The sequence below is a fragment of the Podarcis melisellensis genome (assembly GCF_964234715.1).
Source record: "Podarcis melisellensis genome assembly, chromosome: 14".
Lineage (NCBI taxonomy): Eukaryota > Metazoa > Chordata > Lepidosauria > Squamata > Lacertidae > Podarcis > Podarcis melisellensis.
Genome location: NC_138546.1, coordinates 22,750,242 through 22,770,759, shown reverse-complemented (window position 1 = coordinate 22,770,759; position 20,518 = coordinate 22,750,242). Strand labels below are relative to the sequence as shown.

General features: G+C 45.4%; 1 protein-coding gene and 1 long non-coding RNA gene across 4 annotated transcripts; both read right to left on the bottom strand.

Annotated features, from left to right (window-relative positions):
* Window positions 1-2,281: 2,281 nt before the first annotated feature.
* On the bottom strand, window positions 2,282-20,362 carry NPW (neuropeptide W). Of its 2 annotated transcripts, XM_081887491.1 has the most exons (5): window positions 20,328-20,362; window positions 19,796-19,898; window positions 9,652-9,771; window positions 6,138-6,298; window positions 2,282-2,762 (listed from the first exon to the last, which is right to left on the bottom strand). In XM_081887491.1, exons 1-5 carry the CDS (start codon window positions 20,345-20,347, stop codon window positions 2,747-2,749), a joined length of 420 nt encoding a protein of 139 aa, XP_081743617.1. In that variant the 5' UTR covers window positions 20,348-20,362; the 3' UTR covers window positions 2,282-2,746. The 2 variants fall into 2 exon arrangements, with proteins under 2 accessions (XP_081743617.1, XP_081743616.1); XM_081887490.1 differs by lacking the exons at window positions 9,652-9,771; window positions 19,796-19,898; window positions 20,328-20,362 and having other exon boundaries at window positions 6,138-6,951.
* LOC309356232 lies at window positions 13,365-19,079 on the bottom strand. Of its 2 annotated transcripts, none has more exons than XR_014162694.1 (3): window positions 18,893-19,079; window positions 18,174-18,267; window positions 13,365-14,937 (listed from the first exon to the last, which is right to left on the bottom strand). It is a non-coding gene; the product is annotated as an uncharacterized lncRNA (long non-coding RNA). The 2 variants fall into 2 exon arrangements; XR_014162695.1 differs by lacking the exon at window positions 13,365-14,937 and adding an exon at window positions 16,164-16,962.
* Window positions 20,363-20,518: the final 156 nt, after the last annotated feature.

The window sequence follows — 20,518 nt, the reverse complement described above, 5'->3', positions numbered from 1 at the left end:
TGGTACCTCTGGTTATGTATTTAATTCGTTCCAGAGGTCCGTTCTTAACCTGAAACTGTTCTTAACCTGAAGCACCACTTTAGCTAATGGGGCTTGCTGCTGCTGCACTGCTGCTGCTGCACAATTTCTGTTCTCATCCTGAAGCAAAGTTCTTAACCCGAAGTACTATTTCTGGGTTAGCGGAGTCTGTAACCTGAAGCGTATGTAACCCAAGGTACCACTGTATCTGTACTCAGCCCTGCACTTCCTTTCCTTGATGTGATGATGGAGGACCAAGATGCCCAGGACTAAGATGTCCATGATTCGTGTGGCAGCTCAGAAGCCTAAGTCGTGCCTCTTTTGTTCTGCACAAATCAGCCGGCTCGATGGAGATGCGAGTTGCCAACCTGGCGTCCAGAAATCTCCACACAGTCACAAATGGACCCGTGTCCAAAAGCAAAACGCACCTGGAACCTGGGAAATTTAGAACATTGCACCTCACAAGGTGACAATTCCTAGCAACCTCAGTAAAACTACACTTCCCTTTTAATGTGTGCAGACAGCCTGTATCTGCCTCCCCCCCCCCCCAATGTGTGGCAAATGCCGGCTTGTCTGAAGCAGGTGTGTATTTGGTGAAGTGTTGTGTGTTCCACTGGTCTCCTGCTTTGGCAGCACAAGACACTTTGGCATTGGAGAGCCACTGCCTTTCTGCGTAATCTACTTCTCCCCTCTGGGCAAGGGCTTCCAAGATCCAGACACAGCTCCACAGCTGAGGCCCTTCCCCAAGTGAGACATTAACAGGCCACAAATCTCGCAAATTCCTATCTGTGGGAGCGAACAAGAGAGGGAGGAATTAATAGAGGCCAATTTGAGTCCCGTTCTCAGAAAGGAGCATTTCTGCACATCCCCACAAACTTCACTCACAGCTGAGGCACCAACCAGGGAGACATAGAACTGCTTTCTAAGCAGCTGCTCCTCTCCGTAGCAAGTTTCTCTCGCTTCCAATAATCTGAATATCTACCGGAAAGCTTTTCCTGGTGTCTTAACTATGCCCCCATCCTTGGTAAAAAGTGGATCTGTGTGCAGTTCCACACTCTTTTGTTAGTTCTAGGATAGTTTACTGCAATGTGTGCTGCTTGGGGCTGCCTTTGAAGACTGTCTGGACACTTCAGTTAGTACAAAATATAGTAATGATGGAACTCACAGCTGGAAAATACTCTTATTCAGTGCTTTCCCCCCTTAAAAAAATGTTTAGGAGTAGTCTCATTTCCCTACTCATATTGAAATACTGCCCCTCAATGAGGCCAGACTTAGATTCACATAATATTTAGGGATATGCATACCCCTGCATCCCCCCAGAAAAAAAGCACTGCTTTTATTTTTATAAATCTTTACTACTTGTTACGAGAATCTTTGTCTGAGTTAATACCTTATTATCCCTTTGGAGGTGTGCCATATCTTCATACTTTTGTTCTTCCAGGCTGCAATGCTTTTATGGTTTAAATTCTTTATTCTTTGTTTTCTTTCTTTTAGTCATGTTTGTACGTGTCTGTTTGTTCGTTAGCAGATCGATTAAAAAAATTTTTTTAAGCAGTAGCTGGATCCATTGACCATAGATGGGTAACACATTTTTTTCTGGATTTCAGGGGGTTAGAGTGGATGACCCTCTGGGTCCCTTACAACTCTACAATTAGATGATTCTATTATTCCCTTCCGACTTTACTCTCATGTATACAGGCATACCTTCCTAATGAGAATAGCCCTCAATGTAGCTGATGAAGCAAACTGTAGTCCAAAAAACCCCTCATGCCCTAAAATAATCCATTGGTCTTTAACATGCCGCAAGACTTTACGCTGTTAAAATTCCACACCCTGTTCAGTATTACACCAGCCATCCACCACGCCCTTCTCCAGAATACTCCATTGCATTTCCTCCCACACATACACCATTTTTTCTTTTCCCAGCTAACATCCCAAATTCTATGGCTACTCAGTCCTTTTTGACTGGTGGTTTTTTTTTGGGGGGGAGGCTCCATATTTGTTTGTTTGTTCCTTTTAGAACACATGCAAAGATTTGTTTCGCCTCTGTTAACTACAGAGTTCCCCTTGGCCTGTTGATTCCCCCCCCCCCTTCTTCTTCCTCAGTGTTCCCATTTGGCTTCCAATCCTGTTGAAATCACTCCCTTGAGTTCGCTACTAAATTGAGAAATCATCTTGCTGTCCTCAAGAATTTGTTTAATCCTTATAACACAAGAAAGCACAGGGTTTTCATTTCATTAAATCTTGTTTTTAATTAGTACAGCATCCTTGGGTGTGTGGGGAGAGAGAACATGAATACATATTACCATATTGCAGAGAAGCCGTTATAAACAACACAATATATCACTTTTGTTTCCCCACCCCCAAAAAATGTGAGCATGAAGTTGGTTAAAATAATAATAATAATAATAACAAGAACAACAACAACAGGGCTCTTCCTAACCATGCCCCTACTTGTTGGAAAAAGGCAATCAAAAAGCTTCTGGCCCCGATCCCAAGAACCAGGAAAGTGCAGGCATCCTATAGCTGCTGATGGAGAATCCACACAATTATATGACACTAGGGGTTTCACAGCTTCTTCCCTTGGTTGGGGATGTGTGACTATGCATGGTTCCAAAAGGATGCTCCAAAATTCTTTCGTTCTCAGGTACTGGAATTCAGTTTCTATGCTCATCCACCAGCCTGCTTCAGACAACTACTTCCGCAGGGTACCTCATCTCATCAGAGATTAGATCTCAGGGTTGCTAAATTGAGAGAAAAGAGAGTCTTAGTTCTCTGCCACATACACTCAAGCAATTCACGTTTTCTAATTTGGCCTCAGTTTTCCACATCAACAAAATGGACAATTTTCTAACACCCCCCCCCGAATTAAACTTTATCAGATCCTTAGGGCTGCTGTCCTGTGCTCCCTTTCTCCTTCGTAACTTACCTCATCTCCTGGCTTCATTATGCTGTGTGTGTGTGTGTGTGTGTGTGTGTGTGGAGAAAGGGTGCATTGCAATGATGTCCAAGAGACAGAGAACTCAATACCTTCCTGACTGGAACCCTGAGGCTCTTAGGTCAGTTACTTCCACCCTCGTGCCATGGGCCAGCCTTCACTAACCTGGTGCCCTCCAAATATTTTGGATTCCCACCTGCCCTAGCATCGTTCAGCTGTGTGGACTGGGGCCGATTGGAGTCCTGAACATCTGAAGGGCACCAGGTTGGCGAAGTCTGCAGTACACTTCCTGTACACAGCAGCAGCACATTAGATGGCGTTTATGGGCAGGTTCACACATATCTTCCCATCAATTGATGAGTGCATCATCAAGCGTTGGCTGTCAGGCATGCAGGTAAAATGCAACAGAGCAAATCTAAAAGATAATACTTGACACTGGGGCCCATTGCCCAGTGGCGTAGCGTGGGGGGTGCAGGGGAGGCCGGCCGCACCAGGCGCAACATCTGGGGGTTAGGGTTAGGGGGCGCAAATCCACGGGTGCTGACAACCCACGCTACGCCACTGCCATTGCCACCTCCCTTTGTAACTCGCCCAGAGTTGCATTAGCAAGTAATGAAGAAATCCAGCGATGTCCTTGCAGAAGTGAAGCAGTGTGGCAGGGCAGGGGGATAAAAGAGGAAGGAAGGAAGGAAGGAAGGAAGGAAGGAAGGAAGGAAGGAAGGAAGGAAGGAAGGAAGGAAGGAGGGAGGGAGGGAGGGAGGGAGGGAGGGAGGGAGGGAGGGAGGGAGGAGGGGGGGGGAGGGAGGGAGGGAGGGAGGGAGGGAGGGAGGGAGGGAGGGAGGGAGGGAGGAAGGAAGGAAGGAAGGAAGGAAGGAAGGAAGGAAGGAAGGAAGGAAGGAAGGGCAGCTTCTCTTCACCTAGCATGCTGCATAATTGGTACTGTATAGATAGGTATAAAGGATCTACTCTGCCTGCTGTAGAGTTCAGTGGAACTCCAAAGCTTGCATACTCCTTGATTTGAAAAAAACCACATTCTTTATCTAACAGTTCTCCTCTTGCTGCACGATATTGATAAACTGGGGCATGTGCAGAGGAGGGCAACCAAGATGGTAGAGAGTCTGGAGATTAATCATTACGTATTTAGGCTAGCAGCCTTAAACGTTTTCATCACTGGTGGCTAGTGCTCCTTTGGGGTTTGTGGAGCCCAAGATCAGCTGGAGCCAGAGCTAACGACAGGCACAGCCAACTTATTCATTCATTCATTCATTTTGCTCAATTAAATTTATATCCCACCCTCCCGCCCAAAGGAGTCTAGGGCAGCAAACACTTCTGTGATCAAAACAAATGTTCTGCCCTTCAGCATTGTGGAGCCAGAAGAAGGGCTCCCGTGGTCATTTCCATTTTGTGGGAAATGCCTTCTTGCTCACTACTGGCCTAAGTGAACTGGGGGAGTGAAGAGGTTTTCCCTTAGGATCTATCTTCCACAAAGACCTCACATAAACCCCAGCCTGGTTTCTCATCTTCGAGGCAGCATACACAGCCCTGCCCTTTTCTCTTGACTTGCTGCCAGGAAGGGAAGCTAGTCCCCTGGTTGCTGATACCTCTTGTTCCAAAACACAATTGGCTCAAATGATGACTTGGGCAATCCCTGGATTGCGCCCTTGCCATTTTCTCCTACTTCGGAAGCTAGGACCTGAACCAATGGCTTCAAATGACAGGGAGAACTTTCTGACAGTAAGAGCTGTTCGAAAGTGGAACAGACTCCCTTGGAAGGTGGTGGACTCTTCTTCCTTCGAGGTTTTTAAACAGAGGTTGGGTGACCATCAAATACTTTAGCTGCAATTCCTGAATTGCAGGGGGTTGGACTAGATGACCCTTTGAGTCCCTTACAACACATGATTCTGTGATTCTAAGAAGCTGAAAGGAGGGTCTGTGTTGTTTTCCTAGCAGTGTAATTTTGTCCCATCGCTATTGTTGCTCATTTGTGTTTACAAACCTCTCCCTATTCAGAAAGCTCTTGGAGCAGCATGCATAAAAATTAAAATAAGGCATTCAAAGAAAAGGACAGTGATAAAAAACCTGGCAGATCAGTAGGTGCCCACAATCTAAGGATGGGGACACTGTGACCCTCCAGGTGTCATTGAACTCCAACTCCCAGCAGCCCCAGATGCCAGCATGGCCAATGGTCTATGAGATTATGAGGGCTGGAGTCCAGAAGCCAAAGGTTGCCTGTTCCTGCCACAGCCAATATCAACATCCTGAAATTGCCTGGGTGTACAGAAGGGTTTTGAGCAGGTATCAGAAACACCAAACAGTTGAGCAATTGTCTAACAGAGTATTCCAGAGGGAGCCAGCCCACTAAAAGCTCTGCTCCAGGTAGCCACCTGGTTGAATTTGTGAAACATGCTGCACTGTCAGGAGGGTCTAATGTGAAAACTCAAAGGGGAAAGGCCACAGCTCAGTGCTTGAGCACCTGCTTCTCATGCAGAAGGTCCTAGGTTCAATTCCTGGCATTTTCAGATAAGAATGGGAAAGACTCCTGCCTAAAACCCTGGAGAGCTGCTGCCAGTCAGTGTAGACAATAATGAGCTAGATGGGCCAACAGTCTGACTCAGTTTAAGGTAGCTTCCTTTGCCTTAATGGAAAGAACTGCAGCTCAGTGGTAGAGCACCTGCGCTGCATGCAGAAGGTCCCAGGTTGGGTCTGCAGCATCTCCAGGCAGGGCTAGGTGAGACTCTTGCCTGGAGAGCTCCCTCCAGACACTGACCTAGATGAATCAGTTGGTTTAAGACAGCCTTCTACATTCCAATGCCCTGTCCCATATAATCAGATTTCTCTCAGTGGGAACGTTCCTTGGATAGCAACCTCAACCTTGGGAAAGGGGTTTGTTACTAAAGGGAAGGGGCCCTTCTGCGTGCCAAGCAGATGCTCCACCACTGAGGCATGACCCTTGTCCATAAATATTAAAACTTTGTCAGGAAACCCCCTAGAAGTGGGCCAAGGGAAAGCTCACCTGTCTTACAAGTGCTGCATCCTAGTTCATAGCTGTCAACTTTTCCCTTTTCTTGCGAGGAATCCTATTCAGAATAAGGGACTTTCCCTTAAAAAAAGGAGAAAGTTGACAGCTATGTCCTAGATGCCCCCTAAGGCTTAAGACTCTGGACTTACTGTGCCCAATTACCTGGCCTCCTTCGATGTGCTGGGCTGTCCTGTCTTCCACATCAGCCTTTCCAGGAGCTTCGGGTGCATGGCAGGGCTTTGCCAGAGAGCCTCCTGGCATCCTGTTGGACACAGGGCTGCCCAGATCCTCCCTTGTTGCCTGGCGTGGTTCTTCTGCGAGGCCTGAGGCCAGAGCGTTTTCTTGATGGCCCCTGCGGCAGCAGAAGCAGCATCTTTCCAGGCGCCCACCTGGGAGGACAGGTGAGGCTGCAGATCCAGAGTGGTCCAGGGTCCCTCCTCCTCCTCTGCCTGCTGGAGTGTCAGCCACTGAGTGGCCCTGCTGCTGGGCAGGGTGGGGGCAGCCTCCAGGCTATCCCGGGAGCCCTCTGCTGCCTGCCGGCGCCACAGGTAAGGGGAGCGCCTGACTCCCATCAGAAGCCCTGAAGCTCGCCCCACGGTGTGGTACCTGGGGCTGGCCACATGCTTGTACCAGGCGCCTGCTGGGGCCACCAGCAGGATCAAGCCCAGGAAGCCCAGGGCTTTCCATAGGGGCCTGCGGGAGACTTGCCATAAAACCATGAGCACAGGTGAAGTTCAGCCCCGGTTCAGGTGGGCTCAGGAGCAGGGTGGCAGCTGCCTTATTTGCTTCGAAGAGAAGATGCTAGTCCTTTGTGAGTCAAAGGTGGAGGAGGTATAGGTATCTCTCTCTCTCTCTCTCTCTCTCTCTCTGCTGCTGCTGCTGCTTCTACAACTTGTATATAACTGCAGGCAGGGGGTGGTGGAGGGAGAACCCCCTCCCTCTGGCTCCACCCTTTTCCCAGCTGACATCCATGATCAAGCTGGAGTCTGCATCCTCATCCCACCCTCTCCACCCCCAGGGGAGGTACCACCCTCTCTGCTACAACTCCATAGGCAGACATTCAACTGACACAAGAGTCTCCGTCACTGCAGCTGTGCCAGGAAAGCATGATGGATCAGTTGGATTTCTGCCTGTCGTCAGCCCAAGCTCCTAAACATCATGACTTGGAACTCTCAGCAGCAAGGGACGTCTGGGGCCCCCTTTCCAAGGAAATGTACTTTTTAGGATTGGGGCTGTTCCTGCGTGCGCACACCCACAATGGAATATTTGTAGCATGCTTAGATAGCTGGATACGAACTCAGAAACTCCCAGTGGAGCTTATAGAGCTGTGGGGAGGTAAGGAGGGGATTTATCAGGGGAATAACAAAATGGGGAGAAATTTAAATGTGGCTTCGCTCTCTGCAAAGAGCAGGAGGTTCACGGGATGGGAGGTTGTTGCAACTTTGGAGCAGAAACAGGAATTGGTCCTGGGCACATCTTCTCCTTCTCTGTGTGGTGGATGACCCTTGCTCCGAAAAGCGTGGTCAGAATGAAAGGGTTCAGGAACTCTGACGAGACCAAATTTCATAAAATCATACACAGACTTTACTAAAACAAAACTCCACAAGGGAGGAAAAACTCCAAATAATTACACAAATTAAAATAGCTCAGAAGGTAAGAAAGCAAGAAACGCTAACTTATCCAGCTAATGAACATCAACACTTACACTTAAATCTCGGTAGGCTGAGCAACAGAAGAAGATGCTGTCAAAAGCCCAAATAGATGCTGACCTCGGCTTAGCTGGCTGCTGGGAACTCCCACCAATCCAGGTTTTATGGGAACTTAGACCATGGGCGTTCACCTCTTCCACCCAGGTACCTTGTGACACCGGCCTGGAAGCCTTAACGGGAGACAGCTGTATGGAAGCTCATTATTTCTGAAGTGCTAACCCATTCCCATAAACTGATCCTAAAGGGGTGATATCACCGCACTCTGTCTCTCTCACAAACACACACCCTGCCCCATGTTGATAAGTCCCCCACAGTGGGGAGGAGGGTGAAGGCACTTGTGGGCTCACCAGCTTCATTAAAGGCAACAAGGGAAGAAATAAGATAAGTGAACATCTGTTAAGAAGACCATCCATGCCCAAGATCTTGGCCCGGTTTGTGTGGGGTATGTGGGGTGTGTGTGTGAGTGTACATGTGTGGGAGAGGGAGAGGGTGCTCAGCACAAGCCTGCCTTTGCTCTTGTCCCAGAGGAATTGGGGAAACGGGGATAAATTGCAGTGAATCAAAGCAAAATGAGCCCTGAGTGAGATCTAAAATGAGCTTCGGAGTTTGTTCCATGGAGCTGTGTAAACACCTCCCACCACCCACACTGCCCCTCTCATCTTTCTGCTGAGAAATGATGCTAGCAGAGGCCACAGAGATTTTCCTCTCCCAGCTCCCACATTTCCCTTTGCTCCTCAGTATCAGAATCATAAAACAGTAGAGTTGGAAAGGACCACGAGGGTCATCTAGTCCAAATCTTTGCAAGTGAGGGGCATTATCACACCATTCAAGGATAGTTTCCAGCCAGGAAAAAGCACTGGGGGACGATGACGAGGGGTGTAGCCTGGGAGAGTTCTAAGGGCCAGATGGGGAGGCTATAAGGGCCACATTCAGCCCCACCTGCTGTTCCACCCAATTAATAAATGCTCTGTAATTGTCCTTTTCTCAGAATCAAAACCCCCTAAATGTTAGCCTATCTATGTAGTGAGGATGCTCTGACCCTCTCAGCCATTCGGGTCATAAGAAAGCTGGATCAGGCCAATGGCCCATCTAGTCTAGCATCCTGTTCTCACAGTGGCCAAACAGATGCCCCATTGACAACCATGGAAGCAAAGCTTAGTCATCATGACTGGTAGGCACTGATAGCTTCCTCCTTCCTCCATGAATTTGTCCGATCCTCTTTTAAAGCCATCAAGTTGGTGTCCATCCCTCTTTCCTGTGGGAGCGAGTTCCGTAGTTTAACTACGCACTGTTTCCCTGTGCTATTATTTCCACCTTAGTGACATCTGTGTTGATGGAGACAAGGTTACTCTAAGGATCTAAGGATCCTGCTTCTAAGGAAATGAGTGGCAGCCACCAAGGAGTTCAAACATGAAGCCTCCTTTGTCTTTCCTTGGCTCAAATCTAATTCTGAGTTGCTTCCCCCCTCCACCCCCAGTTCCAGCCCCTAAAGGCTGGAAAACAGCCATAGGCTGTTCATCATCCACAGGATAATAATCCCGAAAATTAAACTGCATTTTTCTCCAGCACAGACAACAGCTTTTGCAAACATAGACAGGCAGGAGGAACATCTCACAGCCTGTTGGGTTTGATGCCTGACGATCGAGCAGCCTCATTAGCTGAACCTTGCCAGGCGTGTGGAAGAGATTTGCTGTTGTGATATTAATTCATGTGTGATTAAACAAGGGCAGATGACTAGGGTCTGGCGCATGCCGTGTGACAAGAGTGCCCATCACTTTCCCATTCATTAGGAAAAGGGAAGACAGCAGAGCAAGTTACTAGAGTACAAACCTAACAATATGAATGGGAATCGGTTGGCTGGAACCAAAAGGGGAAGAGGCAGAGCAGATCAAAAGCAAAATCTTGTTGGATCTATTAGGCTGGTGCAGAAGCTTCCTGATATCAAGTTGCAACTTTGGTCCTCCTACCTCATTATTGTCCTGGGTTTCAGGTGGCGAGGCAGGAGGGTCTGTCCCAATACTACCAGGAGATGCCAAGGAATGGACCTGGGACCTTCTGCATGCAAAGCAGTAGCTATGCTCCTTCCCCTAAAAAGAAAGTAAGTTTCTAGTCCTCATGATTCTGAATACAGTAAAGGGCTGATTTAAATAGGAATGTAGAAAGCTCTGACTTGTATTTAATCAGGTCACTGATCCATCTTTTTGAGTGCTCTGTAAAGGTAAGGTAAAGGTAAAGGACCCCTGGACGGTTAAGTCCAGTCAAAGGCGACTATGGAATTGTGGATCTCATCTCACTTTCAGGCCAAGAGAACCAGTGTTTGTCTACAGACAGCTTTCCAGGTTATGTGGCCAGCATGATTAAACCACTTCTGGCACAACAGAACACTGTGATGGAAACCAGAGTGCATTCACCTTCCTGCAGCAGCAGTACCTATTTATCTACTTGCACTAGCATGCTTTTGAACTGCTAGGTTGGCAGGAGCTGGGATAGAGCAACAGGAGCTCACCCGTCATGGGAATTTGAACATCCGATCTTCTGATCAGCAAGCCCAAGAGGCTCATGTCCCAATAAGTGCTGTACTGTGTACAGTGACTTGGAAAGTATAGTTGTTTAATTGCACACTAAAATGGAAAATGCCTGTAAGTATATTAGACATTTATTGCTGAAAGGGTTTAGCACTAGAAAATTCCACTGGGCCATACTGAAGTTCTCTAAGCTTCTAACTGAGTTAATGGTTAAAATTTGATGCTCTCTGCTAGCACTCGTGTGAGTGTTTAACCTTAGTTCACATGAGGGTATTCCATTGCAAATCTCCATCTTGAATGGAGTTGCCTGTTAGTCTTTCTAGGACGCCACAGAGACAACAAAGGATGTAATAATAAAGACTTTCCAGGAGCTGCATAGCCTTAGGCTGAATGCAGGCTAATGCAAGCTATGGAAGAGACAGATTAGGTTTTTACTCTGATCATAATTCTGTTATATATATTTTAAGAAAAGCTTATGCTTGAATAAGCATATGCTTAATGGCATTATCTGGATGTATGACTGATGTTTTCGTACCTGTTTTGAAGAAGTCCTGGTTAGCAATGCTTTGAATTATAATTATGGGTCTGGACTATTTTATTTCCAAAAGGAGCCAGCCTTTATGCATCCAATTGCTTCATGATGCACAATATTAATACCTGCAATATGGCTGGCATTAGCTGTCCAGGGTTTCAGACTAGGGTTGTGCCGAGCCCTACCTGGAGATGCCAGGGAAAGGAGCTGGGACCTTCTGCATGCAAAGCAAGTGTTCTCCCACACTCCCAGTGAGCAATGGCCCTTCTCCCACTTCAGCCCAATGTCTGAAAGGTGTGTGTGCATGGATGGGGTGGCAGGGCCCCCTCTACCTCCCCCCAGTGCTCACCAACCCTATGGCTTCCTGTGGCCACAGCAAAAAGGAGAGGGAAGTTCAGATGACCCGTTGCCACCAGTAATCCCAGGGATTCCAGTACACAGAACACTGCCCATCCTTTGATTGATCTTTAAACCCACAACTTGCAACACCATTAATATTTGATGCAAATATGATAAATGAATTGCTTTGACTCATGGGAAGTGATTTGTAAATGAAACAAAATTGTTATGGAATAAATAATAAATGGCTGGCACAAGCACTGCAGCGTTTCATTTCATATTTATACCGCTCACTTTCATTTCCCCAAAGAAACCTAGAAAAGTTAATGGGAAAGGAAAATAAAGACAGCAGTTTATTTATACAACGTATCATATTTATGCGTGCATTTCATTTTCCTATAGCATGACAGCATACATTTAAAGCACGTTCCTTCCCCCAAGGAATCCTGGGAACTATAGTTTACCACTACTACAATTCCCAGCACTCTTACACTAGAGTTGTCACGATTCTTTGGGGGAAGCAATGTGCTTTAAATGTGCGGTGTGTATGTGTCCACAGAATATCTAAAAGCATAACATGTGGAATTGGCTGACTTGCATTGGCTCAAACCAATGACTGGGGCTGATGGGAATTGTAGTCCAAAATTTCTAGAGGGCACCAGGTTGGCAAAAGCTGCTTTAGCTTGACAAAGGGAAGAGATATTCCTTGGAGTTCAATAAATGCCTTTTTTCATGACATACTTATGAATTTTCCCTTTGCTCTGGAATTGCGTTTTATCTCTGAGATGCAGCATGGAGATGAGGAATAAATCTCTAGGGTGCCTGCCTGCTCACCCTCCGCCCCTGTTCCCACTGCCCCACCCCAGAACAGACCCTGACTCAGCAAGAGCCAAAAAGGGGTGATTCAGCATCTGAGATAAGAGTTGACGCATCAGAGGGGAACCTCCCTATGGAGAGATCCAGGCTTTCAGCCCCCTCTGCTGCATAATCCCCACTTGCTCTCTACTAACAGCTTTGTGTAAACGCTATGTTGCCTGACAAATGCCTTGTTTAAAGGAAATGAGCCAGAAATGCTGGCAGAGCAGGCCAGGAGATGGTGGTGGGTGGTTTTCTGCCTCTTAAAAATGCTATTGTCATAGAATTCAGAAAAGCTGCATAAAGTCATCACTTCCTTTTCACAAACGCCACCCATTTGGATGTGAAGACATAATTGTGTTGGAAATGGATGAATGAGGGGCTTGCTTGTTGCTTAACCTTCAAACATTGTTTCTTTTAATACATCTTCAGGTCACCTGTGCCTTCTTCAGAAGAGTAGTTATGTCAAGCTCATGGTGCCCAAACCTTTTGGCGATAAATTGTAATTATTAGGTCTTTCTGGAAATTTCCCTCTTCTTCAGGGCTATAGCCAGACAAAATACATTCTTAACCTTTAGATTAAGGGTGCTGATGGTCCTCCAGCTCATCTTGGTCTATGTGTTGACTTCTAAGAGTCCTGCTGAAATATACTCTGAGTCAAGTGTGGATTTCATGCTCTTTATTCAGCTCAGAGTAGTGAGGAATGGAAGTTCTCCCGAAATGTCTGCTTTATATACATTATTTACAGAATGGGCCCCACGTGATTGGCTAATTCTGGGATTCACCTGTAGACCAATCAGGTTGCGGATTCACTTCCGCCTGGAGTTGGATTGGGTGGCTCCTGCGGACCAATCAGACTGCTGTATTCTGGATCCTATTGTTCTAGGACCAATCAGACTGCTGCATTTTGGATCCTATTCAACTCAGTACATAACACCAGCCAAGATTATTCTGACAACTTGTGGTTCCTTCAAACGTCTGATTCCTTTAGCGTTCTGATTTGCTTGCCCAAAGTTTATGCAATGGTTAGACTATATCAGGCCTTTATGGAGCATTTGTTCTGATTTTATTGTGAGACAATTATTCTGCATTCATTCTGATTTGCTTGTAAGGTGTTTACCAGTCCTCTTGTTAAGTCATTCATTTACCCCACACACTTTTAAATATGTTTCTCTGCCCCTTTCAAACTACAAAAGTCTGGTTTGGGGTTTGTTTTTTTAAGTGGATTGTTGGGTTTTTTAAAAAGGAGACAGAGCACTTTGATCCACTTCAAGTTTACATACCTTAAGTTCTGGTATTTATTTTTTGCTTGTTATCCAAAGGTCTCCAAGCAACTTACAGGTATTTTGTGTGACTTCTTTTAATAGTGTTGTAACTGATACAAGCAGCAACAACAACTGAACACCCCTTCACAACCAAAGGGTTGACTGTTTTCAAATATTGGCTGATCTATTCTAAGGGAAAGATTTAATTGCCTTCTTTCCACTTTGGGGATATATTTCTTACAATAACAGCTCTTTCCCTGTGAGGAGAGAGCAACAGAAACACTAATTCATGTTCTTTCTGCATGCACCTTTTTCAGAGATGAACAAAAGGGATAATTTGCTCCCGTTTTACTACAATACCCATGAAATTATTTATTGTTGTCCCTACTTATTAGCCAATATCAGTAAAGCAACAATGAAAACAATAGGTTCTCCCCTATTGCTGCAAAGTTTTGTAAAGGATACCATCAGCTTTATTTTTTATATATTTATTAATTGTATTATTACAGTTACCTTTCCTCCAAGGATCTCAAGGTGGCATATATGGGTCCCCTACCTCTCCACAACAACCCTGTGAGGTAGGTTAGGTTGAGACACTCTAACTGACCCAAGGTCACCCACTGAACTTCATAACCAAGTAGGGATTCAAACCCTGGTCTCCCAGGTCCCAGTCAAACCCTCTAACCACTATAACATGCAGGATATAGCTTAGCTTGTTTTATATTAAAAATTGCACACATCACTTTGGTGTTTTATCTTGTTTTTATGTGGCCACCTCATAAAAAAATGTGATTCACTGATTGAGAAAACTAGGTGGTAAGAGGAAGGAAATTGGATTTTTTGGAGGCGGGCATGGCTGCTCAGGAGCACTCATGTTAAGGAGTGAGGAAGTACGCTGCAACACTCGGTTGCGGTTCCCACTTGTACATAATTGCAACTCGCTGATTTCCTCTCCTCACCCCACACCCCACTCAATGCTGCTTAGAAAGGGCTACATAGACACACATCCCCCAGGTTATGAATGAAGAATGAAGTGAGTCAGCCCTCAAAGAGGACGGCACAGGATAATCCTATTTGGCTTTTAAACTGTGAACAACACCAAGTCTAAATTTGGGGTGATTCATTCAGGCAGTGGGTATAACAAAGCCATTTTCTACAACCACTTCAATGGCTTGGGGGAATGAGAGGGAAGGAGGGAAAGAGATTAGCTATCATCAGATGTAGGCTTCTCCCGCGATGTTCTTTCCAGGCTACCTGCCACGCTACTTTCTGCCCCTCCTTCACATCTCTCCTCAAACCATAGTTGCCGGAAGGAATAAACAAATCAAAAAGTGAAATGCTTCTATAGCCCCCATTCATAGAAGAGACCAGCTGGGCCTTTCTCAGCACTGCTGCTAGGGAGTCAGCCAGCTGACTCTCTGCACTGAGCACAGGTTGATCAATCAGTCAATTTCCTTCATTCCAAAGATGCTGCAGAATTGTCCACCCTTGAAGGAGACTGCCAGCTGCTTCTCTGTATGAGTCACTGCTTTGCCTTTGCCTTCTTCCAATCAGTCAGCACTGCAGGTAGGTAACATTGCCCTGCCCTTGCATGGATTGCAGCAGTCACTCATTGCCAAAGCAGAGAGGCTGAAGAATTGCCTGATTCCAGAGGAGGGTGCCTGTTGCACTTTGGCATGAGTCACTGTCCATGGCCTTGCATCCTTCTGGACAAAAAGGGAAGTCCAGATCAGCAGCCTGTGCAGAAACCAAAGGGAGGGTGAAGCAAGGTCCTCTGAGGGCAGGTTTTTACACTCTAAAAGTAGTAAACTGGGGGTAGGGTGGAGATGTAAGAAAAAAGTGTACCCCTGTTTTAATGTAGAAAAGGTGTGCCTTGGTTATCTGGAATCTGGGAAATCTAGAGCAGCATTTGTCAGCTTTTAGAAAACATAATTTGCTTAAAAACAAACAATCATATTTTGCATACCAAAAAGCCTGAAACTAGCCTTTCTTACTGGCACCAATAGTTGCTACTATCAAAATATACCACCAGGAAGTGCTGCTTGTTACAAAGTGACAGCCTACTCCATTGATATCAAATGGACACATAATTAAGGATAGAACAAAAACACAGCTTGTGTACATGTAAGCAAAGGTAATCTTTATAATTCAAATACAAATTGCATTTGGAAACGTTTTTAAGAAGAGATTTGTACCTGCCTTTCAGGTAAGATCTTATCTTAAAATTCTGGCAGCCAAAAGACTCCTTGCCAGCAAGAAATCTGGATCTAGCTACAGAGAGTTTTCCTGTATTTATGTGTTAAATCTGCTGCAGCAAAAACAAGCAAGGGCTGTGTCCAATACTGGTTGTACTCAGAGTAGCCCCATTGCATTTTTCATTTTCATTTTTTACTCTGAGTAAAACTTGCTCTGATACAACCCAGAAAGTCTTGTGGCATCTGAAAGCAGAGGTGTGGGGGAGCACTGAATGTTGCTGTTGCTCGCCACCCCAATCCCCAAGTGGTGAAAGATTCCAGGGAATAAAAAGATTCCAGGGAATCAGAGGGCCTTCTGGCGGTTCCCTCACTGCGAGAAGCCAAGTTACAGGGAACCAGGCAGAGGGCCTTCTCGGTAGTGGCGCCCTCCCTGTGGAACGCCCTCCCACCAGATGTCAAAGAGAACAACAACTACCAGACTTTTAGAAGACATCTGAAGGCAGCCCTGTTTAGGGAAGCTGTTAATGTTTGATGCATTACTGTATTTTAATTTTTTGGGAAGCTGCCCAGAGTGCCTGGGGAAGCCCAGCCAGATGGGCAGGGTATAAATAATAAAATTATTATTATTATTATTATTATTAATAATAATAATAATAATAATAATAATAAACTGTAGGCCACAGCCCTCACTGTAGGCTTTGCCACCTTGGGGCCCTCCAGATCTTTCGGACTACGATTCCCATCAGTGCCAGCCAGCATGCACTGGCTGTGGCTGATGGGAATCATAGTCCAAAACATCCAGGGGGCCCTAGTTTGGCAAAGCCTGCCTTACTGAGACAGCATACAGGCACCGAGACAGTGTCTAGTGGGAGGTGGTGGCAGTTTGTAGTTCTGCTCAATTTGCTTGTTGGAGTGACTGAGACAAGTAGCGTTGCTTGTGTGTGTGTGTGTGTGTGTGTGTGTAGCTTCATTATGATGGCATATTTACAATGCCCCGTTCGGCAGGATACATCACTCGAGTCCCTGCGCAGTTTCACAGACAAGTGACACTTAAGATGGCCCATTATAGTCAGCCGCTGCCGTCTCATTTCGCACTAATTGCTTTCCCAAATTGGATGGGCGCTTCTCTGACATGGAAAACAGTGGCAGAAGTATCATTAATCTGGGACAGAGACTGGGGGCAGGGGAGGGAAGGGGTAATTGCTAGCATGGAGTGCTTTATGCAGTAATTACAACTCTCATGCAGCCAGTCATTCCTAATCACCTCTCCGCCCCCTAACACTTTCCTTTATACTCCAGTTGCCCCATGCTCAGAGCCCTGTATGCCTGCGAGCCCCTGAAAGCATTTTCAAAAAGGGCAAATATTATTCTGCATTTTGAAATGGTTTTTGAGGTGCTAAAACATTTCCACTTTGCACTGCTCATGGTTCTTAATGCAGTCGTTTATTGGTTTTCACTGACTTGGTGGTGGTGGTGGTGTTGTTCTTGTGGGTTTTCGGGGGGTGTCTGGATGAGGCCCTGAGGCCCTTCCCATTCTTGGGGTCCTGCACCCAGTGAAGGTTAGAACCTGACAAAGGAAGTTGCTGAATTAGTCAGGCAAGCTTCTCTGTAGGACAATGGCCTTAGTGTCCTCATTGGCATCCCAAAAGAGCTAAATTGCAAGAGCTACAAATATGCGGCAGGGCCCTCCAGGCTTATGTGTGGGCCTTTTTTCCACCACCACCCCTCCTAGCTGCTAGGTAGGAAAACAACAGGAGAATGTGTGTGAGCTGAGTTTTGTAAGCAAGCTGGGACACAGAGATGTGCTCGCTCTGTGCTAGATCCCAAGCTGTCACTAATGAAGAAGCAAGATCAGTTGGGATATTATTGCTGTGACACCCTCCATCTTATGCTCAGGTTGTCTATATGTGTAAGTAAAGCCATATATCCTAAAGACTCCGCAATCTCTGCTGACTTTCATTCCAAGGAAATCGAACCCGGTATAAGCTCCTAGAATTTCTGGAGTCTCACTGCTCAGAGATTGAGGTGGCGTGTAACATCATAATTATCACCATTATCATTATTAATTACCCATCCTTCACCCTAAGGTCCCAGTTTACAATTAAAACACAGTATTAAAATCAGTTTAAAGCAACCTACAATAATAGAATATAAAAAATATATATATCTAAAAATAGAATCTAAAAATATACATCTCTTTCAGATATTTGGGTATTTCAAGCCTTCAAACACTAATATGAGCATCGTGAATTAGGCCTGGAAATGAACTGGCAACCAAGAGGTAGCTATTTGAGGAGCAGATGTAGAGGGTTTTCACATTAGAACTTGTAACAATGCACATGAGTCTGAATTTTAAAATTTCCTCCTCTCACAATCCATTTTCTTTTTGTGCTGTGTCTTTTTAGGTTGTAAGCCTACAGGCAGAGACTGCCTTTTTTTCAAGCCATTCTGCAAGCCTTTTATAGCTGAAGAGCAGGATAATTTTTTAAAATAATAATAATAAACACATTCTCATAAGTCTATTGGGCAGAGTAAGCTGAAAGGTGGTGATGTCTCCATGGCTAAGAAAGGATTTGAATCTAGAACTCTTTGGCTTATATCCAGCACTTTGGACAGCACCCTTTAGGACTAAAATAATAGAATTTGGTTTTTTTAAAAATACTGCTTAATGTAATAAAACATACAAACCATAAAAATGCAACAGCCAGTAAAATTTCCTAAGGTACCAGGTTCAATTCTCTGGGAGAATTTCCAGGTAGTGCTGAGAATGTTGCCTACCTGAAACCCTGCAGAACTGCTGCGAGTCCGTGCAGACAATGCTGGTTTAGATAGACCAATGATCTTGCTTAGCAAAAGGCAGCATTCTCTGTACCTATTATTAAAAATGAGACTAAAATGAAATGCAAACAAATTTATAGTGATAATGCCACACTAGCTGAAATGATAGAAATGCCCTAAAGCAGAATTTGCACGGGAAAATGAGGACACAATCGCATACGTGTACATTTCATGTCAGTGACACACCCCAAACGATGATGCAACTTTATACCAGGCCTGAGGCTAATGTGGAATAAAAATAAACTTTGGGCCAGCACAAATGTCCTCTACAAAATGGCAGTTCAAACCAAAGCCTAGTAATGTATAACCATCCTTTCTTTCAACTTGCTTGAACTTTACAGATGATTTATTCTTATTTAGAAAAATAATATTTTTGCCTTTACTCCCAGACAATATCCCATTTAATCCTCAGAACAACTCTGTGAGAAATAGTCACTACTTCACTGCCTAGCCTGTTTCAAGGTCACCCAGTGAGTTTCACGGACAAGCATGGATTTGAACTCAAGTCCCACTGTAACATTCTAACCACTGCAATACATTGGTAAACTTTGATAACCATTTTTGATCAATTTAACTGCCACGACCTTTTCCCAAAGGCTCTTGGGAAATGTAGCTTTGAGTGAGTATGCCCTGTAGATTTCTCTGTTAAATAGCCATACCTTCCTCTCATCAAACTACAGTTCCCACAGTTCCTTGGGAGGAGAAAATGGCCGCAAAACAAATCGAAGTCTGTGGAGCAAATACAGTTGAGTGCCTGAAGGGGGTGTTCTACAATATTTTGATATAGCGGCCGGCCTGAATATGCAGCTCTATGGGTGGGGACTCTCTACACTAGAAAGAAAGAGAAAGAAGCTCACCGTGCTAGAGCGTCATTTTAAGAGGACATGGTGCATGAAGTATAGAGACAAGAAATAGGGACTAATCCATCGATTGAGAACTTCCTGGTTTGCACTGAAAGACATTTCAAAATTTCCAATGGAAAGTTGTCCAATGTTTAATTCAATGTTAAAATTATGATTCTAGGGTACCCGTGTTAACTCTCAAAAAAAGATAGCAGCCAAGATGGGTGTAGGTCTTAATTTTTAAAACGATCTGCTAGCCAGATCAAATGCAAATGCCAATATTGTGAGTTATCCCATTTTGCTGCTTGGGGGCAACCCCAGAGTGCAGGCTGAAGGCTGGCTTGGGACATTTTATTCTTGCAATTTTTTATTCCCCCTCCCCTTGGGGTATTTCTTGTTTTCTATTTTTTAAATTTGTTCCACTACTGAATCTGGTTTGGGTTTCCAGCCAAAGTCCGTCTCCCGCCTCCTCAGCAAAGCTCCTAGCTTGCAGCAAAGGGCAGCCTAATAACATTTCCCGCTGGAATCCTAGCTCAAAACCAGTGAGCTCAGGAAGGTAACTATGCAGGCTCCTTCCATCAGCTGGAAGGAGAGAAGAGAAGGGATGCAGGGTGGTTCCATAGAAGCAGCTGAAAGGCCAGCAATTTGGGGACCCCGTCTCTCCTTGAACTGTTCCACCCCAGCTAATCATTAGAATAAATTGCAACTAAGGACTTGTACCTGAGTTTTATCTTTCTCCTCCTTCCTCCCAGTCAGTTTTCCTTTTGTGCCACGTCTTTTTACCCGAGAGCAGGGACTCTGGCAGCTTCTTTTGACCAAAGACCTGAGAGAAAAAAAATTATGTAAATAAGCGTAGAACAAGCCTTTTAAATTTTGTGCATGTGCTTTCAAGGCCCGAATTAGAAAATTTCCAGAAGGCTAAGAAAATCTTTAATAATTTTTTTTTTAAAGAAAATTTCCAGAAGGAATTAGAAAGAAGAGCATCCGCTCCAGTCTTATTAGTTACCATAGCTGTCAGCTTTTTCCTTTTCTTGCGAGGAATCCTATTCGGAATAAGGGAATTTCCCTTAAAAAAGGGGACAGCTATGTTAGTTACTGGTGGTGGGAGGATGAAACACAAACCGCTGTCCAGGTGCACTTGTGCTGAAACGTTTTATCCAATGGTTCCTATGGGAAGCTCGCAATTCAGGCCCCCTCCCCCCGGGAAAAAGGGAAGCGGGGAAGATAAACTTAGAAACGCGGGAGTTGCTACCCGTGTGTCAGTCTATACATTAGGTCTATGCGACGCAGGAGACGGCGGCGGTGGCGCTTTTCGTCAAAAGAGCTCGGCGGTGACGTGGAAGCGTGCGCGCGCACTCGCTCGCTGATAGGCGGCGCTGCCGCCGCCGCTCTAGGCCGACGTCTCTGTGCGGGCGAGGGGGGCGGTTGCTAGGCTGCGCTCCG